This window comes from Podarcis pityusensis (assembly GCF_964106645.2).
Source record: "Podarcis pityusensis genome assembly, chromosome: 15".
NCBI lineage: Eukaryota > Metazoa > Chordata > Lepidosauria > Squamata > Lacertidae > Podarcis > Podarcis pityusensis.
The window spans coordinates 38,693,817-38,713,173 of NC_138040.1; the positions used below are offsets into that span (position 1 = coordinate 38,693,817).

General features: G+C 45.3%; 1 protein-coding gene across 1 annotated transcript; it reads right to left on the reverse strand.

The window, feature by feature from the left end:
- Window positions 1–267: 267 nt before the first annotated feature.
- On the reverse strand, window positions 268–10,825 carry NODAL (nodal growth differentiation factor). The gene is made up of 3 exons (XM_080982536.1): window positions 9,981–10,825; window positions 6,422–7,236; window positions 268–3,327 (listed from the first exon to the last, which is right to left on the reverse strand). The coding sequence occupies exons 1-3, from the start codon at window positions 10,288–10,290 to the stop codon at window positions 3,175–3,177; spliced, it is 1,278 nt and encodes a 425-aa protein (XP_080838662.1). The 5' UTR covers window positions 10,291–10,825; the 3' UTR covers window positions 268–3,174.
- Between the last annotated feature and the right edge of the window lie 8,532 nt (window positions 10,826–19,357).

A 19,357-nucleotide genomic window follows, 5' to 3' on the forward strand; every position in this document is an offset into this window, starting at 1 on the left:
CCACTGCCTCGCCTGCAGAAGCTCCCAGATTTACCGTAATCCCCAGCATCCTCAGAAGTGGAAAACTAGGCAGGTGGAATAGAATGGACGATTGTGGAAGAGAGAATGGGTGGCTGGCTGGCAGGCAGAGGAGCACTCCACACTGCAACATTTTGTTCCAGGAGCCATTTGTCCAGTCCAATTACAAACCTCATCCCTTTCCATATCCACACCCCCCTCTGCCTTTATTACTTATTTATAAAAAATATATTTACAACAATGTCTGAAGGAGCGTCTCCACCCCCATCGTTCTACCCGGACACTGAGGTCCAGCACTGAGGGCCTTCTGGCGGTTCCCTCACTGCGAGAAGCCAAGTTACAGGGAACCAGGCAGAGGGCCTTCTCGGTAGTGGCGCCTTCCCTGTGGAACACCCTCCCACCAGATGTCAAAGAGAACAACAACTACCAGGCTTTTAGAAGACATCTGAAGGCAGCCCTGTTTCGGGAAGCTTTTAATGTTTGATGTATTATAGTATTTTAATATTCTTTTGGAAGCCGCCCAGAGTGGCCGGGGAAGCCCAGCCAGATGGGCGGGGTATAAATAATAAATTATTATTATTATTATTATTATTATTAATGTAAAAACATAAAACCATACACCGTGTTCTGTAAGCCCTGATTTTTATTTCCTTCCCTTGGTGCTGTAACTTGAAATGAAATACCCAGTTTTGACAACAGAACAAAGAAAAGCCCAAATGAATGGGACTGGAGCAAGATCTCCCTGGCAAATTGTAGCCCAAAACTGAGAAAACATGATAATGATTGTAAATTAAAGGCAGCTGTGCATATTTAGCTATGCTGAAATGTTCTGATCTCAGAATGCAAGGGCAATTGCATTGATCGTTTCATATGTAAAATTTTGTTTTCTGCTGAATTTTGGGCCCTAGAAAGAATGGGGCACAATCTAGGTACTGCAACGGAGATGCAAAAACAGGCGGAAAACAAAACACAGAAATCCTCCTTTCATCTCTGTATTGTCTTTATTTGAAGCATTGATGACAACCATACCATCCAAGATCTTTGGTTGTTACATAAAAGGTAAAGGTAAAGGACCCCTGACAGTTAAGTCCAGTCGCGAACGACTCTGGGGTTGCGGAGCTCATCTCGCTCTATAGGCCAAGGGAGCCGACATTTGTCCACAGATAGTTTTTCTGGGTCATGTGGCCAGCATGACTAAGCCATGTGGCACTTATTATAACATCTCCATGGTGATTACTGGCACCGTCCCCCCTTTTTCAATAAAAAGCCCAACACTCAAGAGGCACTGCGCAGAAGTAACCCCCTTTTCCTCCCTAGCCCCCTCCCCTGTTTCTCTTCCAGCCATGCTGACCCTGTTGGAAACTTATCCCAACAGGGAGGCAGAAAAATACATTGAGACTGGATTTCGCAACGGTTGCCACTTTCCTGTTTCGGTTCGCCTGTTTCTAGAACGCACCCCCCCCCAATCAAAAGCCGTTGCCCTTCGCATTTGGGGAAATCATTTCAGAAATTCCAGGGTTTGTTTCTTCCAGACAATCAAGCGGTGATGGAGCATTTCCACTAACTGGCACATGAGGCAGTGCAGACACCAGACACATTCCCAGTCCTCCATAAGGCCATTGGGGCCTATGGTGGCGATCCAAGGGAATTCTCAGGTCACTCCTTCCGCATTGGCACGGCCGCCATAGAAGATTGACTGTTCAGTTACGTCTCATGATGGGGAAGGGCCATAGCTCTCAGTGGGTTGAGCAAAGTAGCTGATAGGGAAGGTGGTCCACAAAGAGCTGCTGACTGCCAGTCAATATAGCCAAATGGTCTGACCTGCTATACAACACTTCCCTTTGTACCCTATGATTTTAGTTCAGATGATCTACGCTGAAATTATGCATTTAAATCCCAGTTACATTGTAGGGGGGCGGGAAATCTGTATTACAAAATGTTAACTCAGAAATTTGTTTATGATCTCATATAAACTTTTAAAACTTCACAGAATAATCACACAAGACAGACGAGGTTTGAAAGAATGGAAGTTATTTTCTTTAATACTAAAAAGAAGCTGGAGGTCAGCAGTATGACAAACTGTGGATTCTTTAATGCACGTTTACTTGGGAGTAAGCCTCACTGAAGCCGGAGGAATTTTCTTCCAAATAAATGCACATTGAATTGACCTACATGACAGAGTGGTTTAACAATCAATTCCACTTCCCAGGGAACTCTGGGTATTGTAGCTCTGAGAGAGAAATAATGGTCTCCAAACAACTCCCAGAACCCTTTGCAAACTACGGTTCCCAGGGTTCTTTGGGGGAAGCCATGGCTGTTTGAAGTAGTGTAATAGTGCTTTAAACATAATAGTGCAGATGGGGCCTCTTATACCTTGAAAGGAGGGCTGTATACCTTTTAAGGAATATATCACTACTTTCTCAAAACCAGTCAAGAAGGCTCTTTACAGACATGTACAAAACAACTGTCTTCACTAGTGGTTCAGCATGCGCCTATCATCCCACCGATCTCAGAAAAAATTGGTAGACCTGTGTTTTGCTGATAGGGGCTCTGTTTAAAAATAATCTCTCACAGTTGGGACTTTTGGAAAGAGCTACAGATGTTTGAGCCAGCATGGACCACAACTGATGCCTGCTCTGGAGGCCCCTTTAAACCAACCTCTGCACTGGGCAGCTGGCTCTGTGTTAATTTCCCACAATTCCCTGAACTAACATTACATGAGTGGCATTGTGGGAAATTAAAAAGATGGCAGCATCGAGGCCTCCAAGCCACCAGACAAGCCCACCAGGGAGGCCTGTTGACACAGAAAGGGGCTCAGCTGATATTACTTTGCCAAGGGACCCCAAAAACCTGGAAACAACCCCAGGTGTGGGAGAGGGGTTATTTCTGTGAGGACCCTCTGCTTAGGGAGTTCCCTAAGAAAAGCATGACCCCTGTCATAATCCTCTGCCTATTCCATTCCCCCCATTTTGATAAGGATTATATAGACAACACCCTAGAGAAACAGCTTGATCTCCAAGTGGCAAGGAGTCTTTTTCCTCCATTTAAGGTCAATACTTTTTGGGCTTCTGCTGCAAGAGGGAAAGGCGCTTTGAGTTTTAGGGAGCTGGTATCTGGAGGAGGCCCCATCCACCAAGTAGCTAAGACTCATGTGCATCAGTTGCAGCCACATTCCTCGATGATCATGTCGTCATGGTGACGGACCCTCACTTTCCCTTTCTCGTAGTACATCATAGACAGCGGGCTCATTTTGACAGGAGCACAAGATGGGCAAGGCACCCGGTTGGGTTGGTATAACTTCAGCAAGCTCTGAAAGGGAAAGAAGGAAGAGAAAAACATCATATCCAGGAACTGGCACAGTATAGTTAAGGGCAGTAGGGCAGGGCGCAGTGGGGCTACACCACTTACCTGGCCTCCCTAGCTGCTTCATACTACGACAGAGAGGGGCAAGTGAGGTGGTGAGGTCACTGCAGTGCAACTGCAGATTGGAGTGCCAGATTGTCTATGATGATGTGTTTGCACTGCACTGAGCTCATCGCCTCACCTCTCTCCATCCAGAACGCAGGAGCAACTCGGCTGGAGGGCAGTCAGGTAAGCAGTGCAGTCCCACCATGTCCAATTATGACCCGGCAGAATCTGGTGCAAATATTTTGTGACACCCTACCCTACCCCACCCCAAATACATAAAAGTCTGGAATTTGACTAAGAGGAGGAGCGGCCAGCCCAATCAGAAAGACCAGTGCAATAAACTATGGAAGGGATTTGACCCAGGCCCCTGATATTGAGGGCTTGTGACAGGCCCCCAAACTGGGAACCCCAGAGACAACACCCCCTAGGCTAGTTTCTTCTGAGGGACCAGCCTCTTTTACATCAAGGAAACCCAAGAGCAAAGAAGGAACCCAGAGGAAACTTGCTGATTGCTGACAGGGCTGGAGGACTTCCTCTTCAAGGCTCTCCATACTTCAGGAAGGAGCCAAGGAGTGCCGCAAGAGGGATATATAGCCTTGGCAGAGCTCCAGCCTCCAGAGCTTATCGGAGCAAGCTGCTAACTTGGAGCTCTCTCTGGTGATGTGGCCATGCCTGCCTAGGGCATTCTTGTGCCTTGTGCTTGGTCAAAACACCTCCATTTGGGGGGATTGCAGGGCCAAGGAATGCACGAGCTCACAAGGAGCATTAATTTCCCCCCACTTGGAATGTTGTTGCTTAAAAATTAAAAATCAAAGGCTTTTAAAAAGCCAGTGAAATTTCTTCCTCAACAGTGACAACCTCTTTATAGAATTGAGCAGGGGGTGGAGGAATCTGTTCAAACCAAAGCCGAGGAATTTGTGACCTTCTAGATGTTGGGACTCCAACTCCCATCAGCCCCTGCCAGCACAGCCAACAGTGAGGGGTGAAGGGAGCTGTAGTCCAGCACCATCTGGAGGACCACAGCTTCCTCAGCCTGCAAGAACTGGTCAAAGTGAAGGTCTTCCGAACCCCACTCACTTTAGCTGTGAGCATAGCAGGCTGCTGAGAAAGCTCAAAGGGTAAATCAAGGAAGCTCTTCATGTAAGGAAGGTGTCGGTTATGGGTGGACTTCTTGGATCGAGCTACATATGGCATTGATAGGTCCTTGGGTCGAGCTACATATGGCATTGATAGGTCCTGATCAACACCCCCGCACTATTTCCACACCAAAATACCCCCCCCCCCGCTGCTATATGTGCTCCCAGAAATGCTTTTGTCTTCTCTCCAAAAGGCACCTTTGGGGGCAAATAGCCTTGGGGGCAGAGATGTGCAGTGCAATCCCGTACCACATCTATGCAGAAGTTAGCCCCAGTGAGTTCAGTGGAGCCTGTGTTGGGAATTCTGTTCCACCTTTTGCTGCAGATATGTGGGATTGTTACATGTCACATGTCTGTTTACGTTCCAGCACAGGTTGCTGGCCTGAGCGGAACTTCCACTCTGTGTTGCTTTTGTTTTTCAGTCTCTCTCTGAGAAGATGACAAGGGGAGAAGCCATGTTTTCTTTGTCCTGATATATGTATAATAAATACATAGCCTTAGTATTGTATCTACGCCTCTTCTGTTGCGCAGTTTACACTGCTGAGTAATGTGTGCTCAAGTATGCACTGGAGCTTGAGTCACTGACGAATGTCGGAGGAGCAGAGGTCAATGGATCTCCGCAGCAGCTGAGAGGAGAGGCGCTCCAGCTGGGACCGAGCCAGCTGGCTTTTCATCCCCAGTTCCGACAGCCTGAACTTAGGTAAATGTACAGTATTTAGGACCAAAGCCTTAACTTCTAGAGAGAGCTGGAGAAAAACAGTAATTAACTAACAACATGTTAACAGGAAATCAGGCCTGAGTGCTCACTGGAAGGACAGAGCCTGAAGCTGAGGCTCCAATACTTTAGCCACCTCATGAGAAGAGAAGACTCCCTGGAAAAGACCCTGATGTTGGGAAAGATGGAGGGCACAAGGAGAAGGGGACGACAGAGGACGAGATGGTTGGACAGTGTTCTCAAAGCAACAAACATGAGTCTGACCAAACTGCGGGAGGCAGTGGAAGACAGGAGTGCCTGGCATGCTCTGGTCCATGGGGTCACGAAGAGTTGGACATGACTAAATGACTAAACAACAACAAAAATGTTAACAATTCATCCCAAAAAGCCAGTAGGGGAATAAAACAGGACTGACATTTCCTTATGGGGTGGGGAGAGAAACAGTCAGAGCCTTAGGACACAATCGTAGCCCAGTGCTATGTCAGTCGCTGAAATTCTTGGTGGGATAAGGCCTCCTTCTTATGGTCCCCCTGGAGGAAGCCCTAGGGTGGGACTAGTCATGCCCCCTCAGCCCTGCAGATTAGTAACTGATGGCTTTTTAAAATGATGCTACCCACTGCTTTTTTCCTTAAAAAAAATGTTTAGGGGTACTTTCCTTATCCTACTCATACTGAAATACTGCTCCTCAATGAGGCCAAACTTAGATTCACAAAATAGGGGTATGTGTACCCCTTAATCCCCCCAGAAAAAAGCACTGATGCTACCTATTGCCTCAGCTGTCCTTATGATCTTTTAAAATTATACCACTGTCAGTTAGTGCCAGTAATACTGAGCTACATGGATCAATATCCTGACTCCTCATGCCCTTTTCTTTCTCTTCATCATCACCAGTATTTATACATAAATGATCCCCAGTGTTAGTTAATGCATTGTTCTATACAGAACTAAGAGCTGAGCATACAAGCAACTAATGGATAGGAGAAAAAGAAAGGTTTTTGCAGGTGTGTAGATATGGGCTTCACTTTCCACCATTCTTAATGTGCTGTTTATAAAGCATATAAGACTGGACTGTGCAGTTGGATATACTGCATTGGACCCAGTTTCTAGTTTCCAAGACCCCTAAAATGCAAACATAAAGACAAACCTGAATATATGCATGATTTGTTGGCTTGAAGGTCTCATCAACAGGCAACGGGCACTCTCCCTCACACCGGTAGGCATTGTATTTCTTGGGGTGCACAATCCAACTTCCAAAGCCAGTCTGCTCAAAGTCCACAATCATATCTACCCTCCTGCACAGAGATCTCCCTTCTTTGCCAAAGTTGGCGGTGGAAATATTAGCCGCTTTAATCCTTTGCTTCTGCTTCCTGTTCCGCCGGTGCCGACGGCCCCCGGTCTCCTTGAAAGTGTTGTCCATCATGATATACTTGGACATCTCCACCGTCCTGATGAGACTTGGGCCTTGAGAAGGCTCCACCAGTTCCTTATCTTTGGAGAAGATAACCAGTAGGACTCTGTCAGTCATGCTATGGGTCAATACATGGGCCTGTTGATCATCATTGCACCCACATTTTCCCTGGAACCCACCGGCTACTCTTCCCTCATTGTCCTGAGATAGGTTCTCCTCCACCCAGTGCCGATCCTGATCATCTGGAGCACCCATGCCAAATGATACCCCTTGGTGGAGCCAGAAGCGGAGTATGCTGGTGGCATTGAAGACTTTCCAGGAGGAGTGGCTGGAGTTCCTGCTAATGAAAGAACCAAGGAAGATCTTGTCTGTGCAGGTCTGGTTCCCATGACAGGTGCGCTCATGGCTGTGGTAGATGTTCAAAGTGACACTCCTGTACTGGGGGAAAGACGTCAGGCAGACCCGGAACTCTGCCAGCCTCACATCAGAGCTGCTGGAAATGGAGGTCAAGTCAAAAGAGAAGTCCCAGTGGTCCTCAAACTGGAAATAATCTGGAAGGCAGAAGAATGGCACTGGTTGGGATGAATGGAACAAAGGAACACCATTAAATATTAAAGGTTCTTAACTCTAAGACTCTCAAAAGCAGTATTGGGAAGAGGGCAGGACAAGAGGACATGGGGTGGGAAAATAAAACAGCATCTATGAAGGCCAGGATAGAACTGTGCCCCCCATTGCAAGAGCATTTTCTTCACTCAAAAAATTTCCTCTGAACTTCTGTCTGTCGCAGCTGAACTTACCTGTGTGCAGTACTGATTGGCTAGCACCTCTCATGCCACTAATCTACCCACCCACTTTTCCCTGGAGTCTTTCAGCTTATTCTTTAAAAAAAGGGGGGTTGTCATATTATTATTAAAGAAAAAAACAGCACAAACAAGTGAGTAACAGGGGTCCAAGAGAACTGAGGGGGACTACAGCACATTGGTTAAGCATTTTGTTTTGGCATATAATTCAGTCATTGGCATCTCAAGTTAGAAGAATTATGCAGCAGGTGATCTGAAAAGATCCTCTCCCTCAAAAGGTGCTACAAGTCAAAGTAGATAACAATAAGCTAGATAGACAAATTAAATAAGCTTTGTTCTTACAATAGTAAATTTGAAATGGACCTGTAATTCTTGGTATATTGTTGAGCGTAGCAGTGACTGAGCTGTTCTCAAACTGGGAAGAGGGGATTTCCAGGAGCAGCCAGGAACATATCTAGAAGAATAGGATATGAGCCAGCATGGTGTAGCAGTTAGACTACAATCTGGGATATGAGGGTTCAAATCCCCACGCAGGCAGGAAGTGCACTGGGTGACTTTGGGCCAGTTACTATCTCTCAGCCTAACCTACCACACACAATTGATGTGAGGAAATAATGGGGCGATGAAACCTTGAGTTCCTTGGAGGGAAGGCAGGATATTAATGTATTAATTACTAAAAATTAGTAATAAAAATACTTCACTTTCTTGCTGAGAAAGAAAGACCATAGAAAATTAACAGACACATAAATGAAGCTTAGATGCTCAGGAAATTATCTGAACTCCATTAATATCAATGAGTGCTAAGTGAACTCAGTTATTTTGAAGAAAAAGCTAGCCTTTACATCCAGGTACCATGAAGCTGGTTTTTATGGTGGCAAAGAAAGTGGGATATGAATTAGTAATTTCCTTAATGAAGCCACATCTATCTGCTTCAGCTCACCTCCCCAGGAACCTCCCCCCACCCATCTGCAATATGGGGAAAATACTGGCCTCCCTCACAGCGTTGTTGTAAGTATTACAGGGCAGCTTATATGAATGTCTGTTGAAAACTAGAGTGGTACTGTATATAGAATAATAAAATTGTAGAGTTGGAAGGGACCCTGAGGCTCATCTGCATATACAACAGCTGAGTATTATAATTCTCCATTTCTAAGATATGGGTATCTTAGAATCCTTACTCTCCTTAATGTGTGTCCCTAACAACATCACTTTCAGATTAGCTGCACAGGCTCCAGCTGTCCATTTTATCTTCCCCTGGCCCTGCTGTCTTGAAGACAGCTATTAACTCATTGCATCAGCTAGTTAAGTGGTTGATTGGGTTATGGAAGTTCAAAGACTAAAGGCACGTAGCTCATTAAATTTCATTGTACTCCTCACACCCATAGACCCTTTGATGCCCACTCTTTGAAAGTGTTGATAACTAATTAGGACATTTAAAAAGTACCTTTCTGCTTTTGAAGTGCTAACAAAAGACTTAGGAGAAACAGTTGGTATTGACTGTATAAAATTATATTCCAACTCAAAAAGCTGAAATGGAAAAGCAAGAAAAGGAAGACAAATTCGCCACCGCAGAGGCCATGACTGTTGCCCATCATTTGCAAACATGCTCCAGGGGTTGAGGGGGGAGGTGAGGGCTGGCTGCTGCCAGTGTAGACGATATTGGGCTGAATGCACAATTAGTTTGACCTGATAAAAGGCAGCTTCCTATGGTCCTACATGGGTACAGTGTAAATAAGTGGTGTTTCTAATCCCTAGAATAAAAACCAGCCATGGTGTATAAATGTATTCTAGAGTTCCTGAACCCCATAACCATCCACAGACACAGCAAAGTGTGCAGCTGGATCAGACAGAACACGCACAGCCATAATGGGAGAACAGTCAAGTTTGTACACAAAAATCTGTTCTCCCACCCCCACCCGTCTCTCTCCACCTGTTTTCCCTTTCTTTGAATGCAGCTCAGACAATAGCATCTTCCAATACCCTTCCAGGGAAAGTTGAGACGCCGCTTTCTCCTCCGCTGGCCATTTCCAGGTACCTCACTCCTCCTCGAGTGTAAGGCAGCTTCTGGAGCGTGGCAACCTCTAGCTGCACCCTTCCTGGGCATCATGCGACACCCCCAGCCTCGCTTCTTTCCCCTCCCCGCTTTCCCATCTGGTTCCTGCCAGATGTCCTTAGTAGTAAGGGAAAGGGGATGTGGATTGCATCTCTCTCTTGGGGGGCTCCCTCCGTTGCAGACGTCTGGGGCCACAATCCACAAAAAAGAAACCCGGGAAGGAGAGGCGGGAGGCGGGTTGACTTAAGGCCAGAAGGACCACCACCCAGGGATGCTGATAAGCATCCATCCATCCATCCATCCATCCATCAAGGATGTCCTTATAAACCCTGGGCAGGAAATCAGAATGGAAGTAACTCAAAATGGAAAGGGGTGAGGGGAGGCTTTTTGTGCCGGTGGGGGGGACGGAAAGGGGTCAACCGAGGCAAGGAGCAGGACTTACGTCGCGCCCCCAGGCTGAGGATGGTGTCGGATTCTCTCCAGGCGGAGGCTTCTGCGCTGGGCTGGCTCGGGGGGCTGCCCACGACGAGGGCCCGGTACAGCTGCAGCATGTACACCGGGGAGCGGAGCACCGGGGGCTGCGGGCGAGGGCGGGCCGGGGCTGCGGCCAGGCCGGCCGGAGAGGAGGCGGCGGGCCGGAGCTGGCCCTCGGCGGCCTCCTGCAGCAGCTCGACCGTCTGCGAGCAGGCTGGGCCCAGGAGGGCGAGCGCCCAAGACATCAGCTCCAAGATCGAGGTGGTCCTGGGAGGCATCGCTGCATAGATTGCTCCGAAGTCTCTTTCCCTCTCTAAACTTCTAACCTAAGAGTGTGTTTTCTATCTTGTGTCACCTAAATCCCCGTTCTCTCGCTCTCTCTCCTGTGCTCAGATCCGAATTGACTCCGAATTCAGGGAACTTAAGAGGGTTGACTCGGGTCAGAACTGTCTTGCTCCCATTCTCCCTCTCTTTTTCACCCTCGTCTAAATGAGAAGTCTTCTTGCTTCTTTCTTTTCCTCTCTCTTCTCCCTCTCCCCGGAGGGGGTGTCTGCTCAAGTCCCTTACTCCGCTTCTGCTCGCTCCGAATGCTCCTCTCTCCTTCTTCGAGATCAGCACTTTTATACCTGCTGCTGCCTAATCTTGCGAGTCTTTGATGTCAACAAGCTGTCAAACTTTCTCTTGCGTTTTTTCCTCTGGTCCCTATTCTCATGCAACTCCCCCACCTTCTCCCTCGCCCTCCAATGAGGAAAGAAACAGGCAATTAATGACCGCTCTCTCATTAGACATCAGCCTCAACGTGGAATGTGAGCGAAGTGATTCTTTTTCACAGATGCTTGAAGATAGCCAGATCCCCCTGGCGGGTGTTATCCCCCCCCTCCCAAACGCCTTATCCGACCCCCTCCTTCAGTCTTTGCATCCTGATTCTCTAATACCTTCATCTTTGACACTTTGCTGAGAAAGTCGAGATCTGGGTGGCAATGGATGAGTTCTGATCGTTTTTAATCGGGGGAGGGCGCTTGTAAAATGAGGCGTTTGTCTCTACAAATCTTCATACGTTTCTAGGACACCCCCCCCGGCCAGTTTGTGACTGTAATTTCTTTTAAACTGTCTTTAATGTCGTATTCTAAATCTGCCCTGGGACCTTAGGGTGAAAAGGGCACGGTAATAATAAGCCAAATAAATAAATAAATAAAATATTACTTGTTTCTCTTCCTTCCACCTTTCTATATGATTTCAGGACAGTTTGCAGTGTTGTTGTTGTTTTAAAAATAATTTTTATTAAAGATTTTCTTGGTTTACAAAAGTATGCGCATTGCCTCCTTTTTCAGGTTGTAAAGTCTTTTCTGCAGATCAGTTGCATTTGTTATGAGACAGTAAGTGTTGAGTACAGTATGCACTGTTAAAACAATTAACTTCCTTTCCTTCCTATACACTGCAAAAAGGTACAAGGGAAAAACCTGTATATTTTGACCTTCTCCTCCAAAGGGAAATTTATTCAGGTAATGCAATCTTAAATCACTGGTGACAACAGAAACAGAATGACTGCCTTTGAAAGGGGAAAATAACCTATTATAATATATAACCTATTATATAATAACAGCAAATTCATCACCCCATGCCATATTTCTGCTTGGATGTTATGAAGAATGCTATAGATGGACAGAGGTTTTTGAGGATGCTTTTCTCAGCAGCATACCACCAAAACTCCATCACATGCATTTCTGTGTAGTGTATAGTATACTCCTTAAGGCCAACACTTTTAAGCAGAAAGAAATATGCCTTTGTTCTGAAATGCAAGGCTTCCTTTCTCTGCAACCTCATCCCGAGTTAGCCACCCTTGAAGCTTGACCAGGAGTTCGTTTAGAACACGAATGGGAACAGAGGTTGCCCATCACCCTCAGCTATTGGCCATGTTGACTGGGGCTGATGGGAGCTGGAATCTAGAGAGAGCCACAGGTTAGTCACCCTGATGTAGACTCTGTGGGTGGTACTCCAAAGAGCAATGTGAGGTTAGAAAACTAGTATTAAAGTATTAAATTTGACAAATTATTGCTTACCATTCAACAATCTTCAGCACAGGATGAGTTACTTCCTTGAAGTAGCTCCCAAAGCCAGTTTTTGTTGTTTTTTAAGCATATAATGCAAACTTTTGTCATGTTTCACAATATTGTGAGGTGGGTCAGGCTGAGAGTTGATCACATTATCTTAGATCCCAGGGGTCATCTAGTCCAAACCCCTGCAATACAGGAATCTCAGGTAATGACTGGCCCAAGTTCGCCTACTGAACTTCATGGCCAAGTAGGGATTCGAACTCTAACCACTACACCACACTGGAGCTTAAGAAGGTGCCCTCTAGGATGGCAGAGAGGACTGTGGTCATTCCTGGTCTGCGTATATTCAGGTAACAGCAGAAGCTCTGGCAGCTCTTGTTTCTCCCCTTCCTTACTGTTCTTCTCAGTAAGAAGGGATCTCCCTTGTTTTAAATGTCTGGAAGTTTACAGCACAAGCCTAGTCGATGTTCAGTGGGGTTTGCTCCCCTGTAAGTGTGCACAGGATTGCAACCTGTCACTTTGCAATCAACCTGCTCAACAGCTTGAAAGAGCTTTCTGCCTCTTATTGGGACAGGTCCTTTCATCTCCAAAAGCAAAATCCCAAGGTGAAACAATGGATTTGCATTGATCTACTCTGTTATCCTCCCTTTGATCCCAGCTGATAACATAACACCATCAGACCACCCATTCTGAACCCAGTCCCGCCAACTGGAGTTGTGCTGTGCAAATTACTTATCTGGCACCCACAGCACACATACTCTTTATTAATTCATTCATTTTGAGCATTTTTATTACCCCAAGGGTTTCCCAAGAAATATTCCTGCACACAGGCTTTACAGTCTAAAAGGCATGACACAAAACGAAAAGGTGTTGGCAGGAAGGAGGAAAAATGCGAACCGGGGCACTAGCTCTGAGTTTCATATTTGGTTAGCTTCCAACAGATGGCTTCAGGGCAGCTGAATATTGAGCTAAGATCTGACAACGTCTGGTCAGTCCTTCCAGGAAGTACTGGGGGGTCCAGGTGAGACCACATGTCCAGCCAGAACAGATGGGCCAGCTGTCACAGGCTGGTCCCAGTTCAAAACAGGCAAACCTCCAAGAAATACCCATGCATCACAAGCTTCCTGGGAGTGGCTGTGATGCAGCTGGAAGGTGGTGCCTTTTGGGGATGGGGGGGCAGGTGGGGACAGATGATGCCACCCACCCTAGAGCAGATGGTCCAGCTGCTCCCCCTCACAGGGCAGTTGGTTCCAGTAGCCTCTGTGAGAAAGAGAGACCCAGCCGAGCAGATGAAGTCTGCTGATAAAATCCTGTAGGCAGAATCACAAAACTTTCAATATTAGAATGAAGTTGATGAAAAAGAATGGGGGGGGGGACCAGGAGTGGATATTGGTGCAGAAGGACTTGTGAGCTTGTTTCCAACACCGACCACAGATTTCTGGCCTGAGCATGTGCTCAGAGGCACCCTGTTCCTTAAAGGTAAAGGTAAAGGGACCCCTGACCATTAGGTCCAGTCGTGGCTGACTCTGGGGTTGCGGCGCTCATCTCGCTTTATTGGCCGAGGGAGCCGGCGTACAGCTTCCAGGTCATGTGGCCAGCATGACTAAGCCGCTTCTAAACCATGTGGCCAGCATGACTAAGCCGCTTCTAAACCAGAGCAGCACACGGAAACGCCGTTTACCTTTCCGCCGGAGCGGTACCTATTTATCTACTTGCATTCGAAATGCTAGGGTGGCAGGAGCAGGGACCGAGCAACGGGAGCTCACCCCGTCATGGGGATCTGAACTGCCAAGCTTCTGATCGGCAAGCCCTAGGCTCTGTGGTTTAACCCACAGCGCCACCCGCATCCCTATACCCTGTTCCTTAATTCTTTGCAATTGTCTAAGCAGAGCTGGTGTTTTGCACCCAGATCTGGTTCTAGTAAAAATCAAAACAGGATACTTTGTCAAATCAAGGAAAATTCATCAATGGCCCATGGATGAATTGAGTGTAAGGACAATGCTAAACCATGTTTGGACATTTGTCTGAACAAGCAAGTGCTTGAAATGTGGATGAGGACAGCTGTGACCCCAATGCATCTTCAGACCCTCACACATTTAGGCTTGTATCTGGTGTAGCATTTTAAGCATCCCATCAGTGCAAAGATTTCCACTTGCACAAGAGGACTTCCTCCCCCTTCCCCATGCCCATCCCTGTGCTACCTCCAGATCTAGCCTGGGTTTCTCCCTGAATCCACCAGAGCATATTTGGGGAGGGCTTGGGGTGCACATGGAGAGATGGAGAGAGGAGAAAGTTCTGTTGCACAAGCAGAAATCGTTGCACTGTTGGGGTGCTTACTTATCACTACATTGGGCACAAGCCTAAGTGCACACATCTGAAAAGATGATACGTAATCTGGTAAAGCTGGGACAAGTCATGCATACTCATAATGTGCTGGAGAGGATGTAATCAGAGAGATTCGTGAATTTGGTGGATTTATAAGCCAGTGGCACACAGTATTTCATGAAATTAATGTAACCACCTAAACCTAACAGACAATACCTTTCAGCTGCCTTAGCTGAAAAGAATGTGAGCTGAAAAGAATGAGATTGCTACAGTAAACCCAAAGACTTAATAAGCTTTAGGATATCGGCAGCTTGACAGGTCACAGTGAAAAATTGGAAGGCGCCTGACTGCTTAACTCTGACTCACAGGTAACAGGAATTATGGCAAGGAGCAATTACTGACACACAAGTGTTGCTCAGTCAAAGGAGAGGCAGATGATTTACATTTCTACACTGTACTGAATGGCTTCATAATCTTTTCTAAACAAATAAAAAGCAGGAGTTCCGGCATTTTTCAGAGGCAGTACTGTATGCATCTGAATAACAGTTTCTGGAAACCAGAGGAGGGAAGAATGCTATTGCGTTAAGAGTCCTGCTTGCATCTGGTTGGCCACTGTGAGAACAGAGTAACTGCTTATCTGCACTGCAGCCATGAACCATACAGAGGTGATACCAGGCAAACTCAGGATGCAGAAGGAAAGCAATACTATAAGCAGTGCTTTTTTCTGGGGGGGGACACACAAGCCTCTTTCTCTATGAGACAGGAAGATTCAAGCTCAAATGGTACACAGATCAGCAATATTTGAGGGGGCTCTGTGGGTCCCAGAATATCTCAAAGACAGTTTGCAGACCCTCCTTCACACTCTCAATTCTTCTTCTTCTTCTTCCTTTGAAACAGGAGCAGAGGTATTGTTATTTATGGATTATTTTTTACTAAAGGAAATAAAAAAATAATAATAACTCCTTTGTGAAATGCATTTAGGGTTGTATCAAACTAACTTTTACTCAGAGTAGAGCCATTGAAATCTAATGAATTAGAAGTTGGCCATGTCTATTAATTTTGTCAGGTCTACTTTGAGCGTAACTAGTATGGGATGCAATACTTATACACCACTCTGGGCAGCTCACACCACAAAACATTGCACTTTTATAAAACAATTATAAAGAAGAGCTTTTTTATTTAAAAAAAAAAAGTTAAAAACATTGCTTTCTCATAAAATAAAAGCCATTCAGATTAAAAAGGCATGCCATGATTGGTGAAAAACAGTGAGGAAGGGGGCAGGGTATTCTATAATGAACTACTGAGAAGATACAGTACTTTCTCTTTTTCCACTCAGCCATGCTTCAACTCTAAATATACAACCTGATCCTGCTCTCACCCCTTGCACTTTCTGTATTCCTAGATCTAAACTTTCATGGGATATATGTTTACTGCCACCAAGTGGTTCGATAATTTCCTTCCTTTTCCTGGCAAAAATGTGTGAAGATTTCACCACTTCACCCCTAGACCAGCATGTAGTAATTTGCCTGAGTTGACCCAAGACCAACCACCCCCCACCAAAAAAAAAACACAACACCCACCAAATATTTCCAGTCAATATTTGTGTTGTTGCTATTTCTGTTTATTAAATCTCAGTCCCATTGCCTCTGGGATGCTCTCTGGGGATGTTGTGTAATGTGATCAAGCACCACAATAGCTACTGACAACAGCTTTAACTACTCTGGAGCAGTTTTCCATGACCAAAACTCTGAAGAGTTTTCCATGACCAAATGTGCTCACATGTGGTGGTTAGGCAAGAGGAAACTGGTGGTGCTACCTCTCATGCTAACTTCTTTCTGTTGTTGAACATTTAAAACATATTGATTATAGGAGTGTGCATAATCACTAGGTTTTAATTAATACTAGCAATATGCCAGTAGTGGAAAACTTATTAACAGTGACAAGTGGAATTCTAATAACTTTCTGGATTTTCTTCTTTGGAAATATTTATATTTAGAAGGGGGAATCTGTGGCACTCCAGATGTTGCTGGATTCAAACTCCCATCAGCCCCAGCCAGCATAACCATCATTCCTAACCATGAGCCACAATGAGAGTTAAAAGTCCAACAACATCTGGAGAATCAAAGGTTGACTGCCCTAGATCTATGTCAAAGAGAAGGCAGTCCAGTGTAGTCAACCAATATGGGTCTGAAGTTCAACAGGAGATGGAGCATCAGGTACAAGGTTTGCAGGACCATGGACAGATCCCTGGCTACAAGGAACTTGATTCAACTCCAAATGATGCTCATGTGCCTGGAACTGAGCCCTTTGGCTCCTATTTCTCACCCAGTGAGCTGCAGAGCAGGCGTTGGGTGGATTAGGAGGTGTTTGGCATGATGGGAATCAGTTCCTCTTGCTGAAGAGTAATTGTCTCTGATACCATCTTCCCACTAATGCATAAAAGACTAAAAGAAGGTGCATCTGAAGCTCTAGTGAAAACTTCAGAAGACACTTAGGGTTGTATCCAATGTTAACCCTGCTCAAAACAGACCCACTGAACTCAATAGCTTTAAGTTACTTTTGCCAATTGATTTCAATAGGTCTAATCTGAGTAGAACTAGCATTGAATACAGCCTTGAATTAATGTGCACAGGGGTTTAATCCTCTCCCCAGACCATTAAGCTGCTGACAATTCCCTACCCAAGCTGCTATTTTCCTCTAAAGCATTGCTACTATCTTCTCCCCCTCCTTTCAGAACAGTGCCTATTTGGACTGGAACCATCACAGCTATTATTATTATTATTTATTAGACTTGTTAGTCTTTTGTGACCCAAAGGTCTCCTAGCAACTTACAATGCTGTTAAAAACACAAATAAATAAACAAAAACAACCCCAAAACAACCCACCAAAACAGCCACAGGAAGTTTGAGCAGCACTACAGTGGCACCTCGGGTTGCAGGCGCTTCAGGTTACACACGCTTCAGGTTACAAACTCCGCTAACCCAGAAATAGTACCTTGGGTTAAGAACTTTACTTCAGGATGAGAACAGAAATTGCACGGCGGCAGTGGGAGGCCCCATTAGCTAAAGTGGTACCTCAGGCTAAGAACAGTTTCAGGTTAAGAACAGACCTCCAGAACGAATTAAGTTCTTAACCCAAGATACCACTGTAAAAGCAAAACAGCAGCATCTCAGTCGATCAAAAGCCTGGGAGGAAAAGTAAGTTTTTATCTGGTGCCAAAAGGACTTCAAAGAAAGTGAGGAGGGCATGGCCCTCTCCCTTGTCACCACTCTCTGAGCCTCCCACAGAAGCTATCATTGATTTAAAAAAGAAAAGATACGGGACTCTTGGATACATTTAATGCCATTGTCCCACTTTACCCTCAGTCAGCCATAATCAATTCAATGCACCTCAGTAACTTAGTCTTTATAATGAATTGGTACTTCAAAAGATTCCTGCAATGTTCTAGACTCAGAAACAATGGTAGTTATCAGTAACTTCAAAGAGAGGCCTAATGTATGAATGAATTAGTGAAAATGAAGCAATTTGAAGACGAAAGCTGCTTTCAGAGGCAATACATTTGTTATTGGATGATTGCCTGCTAGTGACTGAATATTCCTAGTAAGATTATGAGACCAAGCTGTAGGGATGAGTCACTTCCCCGGGGGGGGGGGTGAGGTATCTTTGAAAATATACTTTAAAAATCCAAGCTTTCTCCTGCCTACACCCTAGAAACCATAGCTTCACATCTTGATACCATAATGGTGTATGGCTTTTCTTAAAAAAGGGAAGGGCCGTGGGTCAGTAGAGGAACATCTGTTTTGCATATAGGTGGTCTCAGGTTGACTCCTCAACATCTCCAGTTGCCAGTCAGTGTAAATAGTACTGAGCTAAATGGGGTCTGATTCATTATAAGGTCGTTTACTACATACCTTACCATATTCTAGGGTTTTTTTTAAAAAAAGTAAAAAAAGCAAAATGATCTATTTAAACATCCAAATATTAAGCACTACAGAATTCCCAATTCAATAAAGACACAGAGTTGTATCTAATACTAGTCCTATTGAGAGTAGACCCACTGAAGTTAATGAACAAGGCTGCCTTGGGTTTCTTAATTTCAACAGGCAGACTCTGTGTTGGGCTAGCACTGGATATAACCCCAAACAACAATTTGAGTTACAGTTAGGCTTTGCTCTAAATAGGCTCTTCTGGTTGTTGTTATTTTACTAAAGTGGTTGTATTTTTATCAAGGCAGTCTATCTATCTACCTTTAAAAACATTGTTATACAATCTCTGGTTTATGAAAACTGCAGGAAAATAAATGGTATTATTTTTAATACAGCTACGTATTGATACTGGAACTGAATAAAATGCGGAGGTTCAATGAGTCCTCTAATCTCTAGAAGCCCCCCCCCCCCCCCATTTGATGGGAAGGAATGGAAAAGAAAGCAGAGGACTAGGAGATTCAGTGGGCAGTTAGCTGCTTCTGTTACCTGACTCCCTTGAAACTGAAAGGTGCTGCCTTAAGAGCAAAAGGCCTGCTCAGGAGTATGGGACATAAGCTAGAAAGTTTCTCCCCTGTTGTCCAGTTTTCTGGGTGGCAGGGAATTTTGGAGGAATGGGGAATATAGAAAAAGGTTGCATGTAGCGAGCCTCCATCTGCAGTCTGAAGTCTAACACTGTAGTAAGAACCTGTCCAGTGCTTGCTGTTTGAACTTTGAAACCACCAGTGCAAAAATAAACTCTTCAAATAAATAAAAATAAAATAGATCACTTACTGGCCTTAACCACAGCCTAAAATATATGGGAGCTACTTTGCAGACTTGGTGCAAGGTAAGGGTGATAACCTGTGGCTCTCCAAACAAACCACAGCTCCCATTCTTCTCAGATTGGCCATGCTGACTTGGGCTGATGGGAGCTGGAGCCCAAGAACACCTGGAGGACCACATATTGGCCTCCACTGTTGCAAGAATTACTGAGATAACGT

Bases quoted from the DNA above. Each gene is read 5' to 3' on its own strand.
- NODAL (XM_080982536.1), bottom strand. From the start codon at position 10,290: ATGCCTCCCAGGACCACCTCGATCTTGGAGCTGATGTCTTGGGCGCTC. The intron at 7,237-9,980 runs GTAAGTCCTGCT...TCTGCCTTCCAG, and splicing joins CCTCAGCCTGGGGGCGCGAC to ATTATTTCCAGTTTGAGGAC. The intron at 3,328-6,421 runs GTTTGTCTTTAT...TTTCCCTTTCAG, and splicing joins CAAATCATGCATATATTCAG to AGCTTGCTGAAGTTATACCA.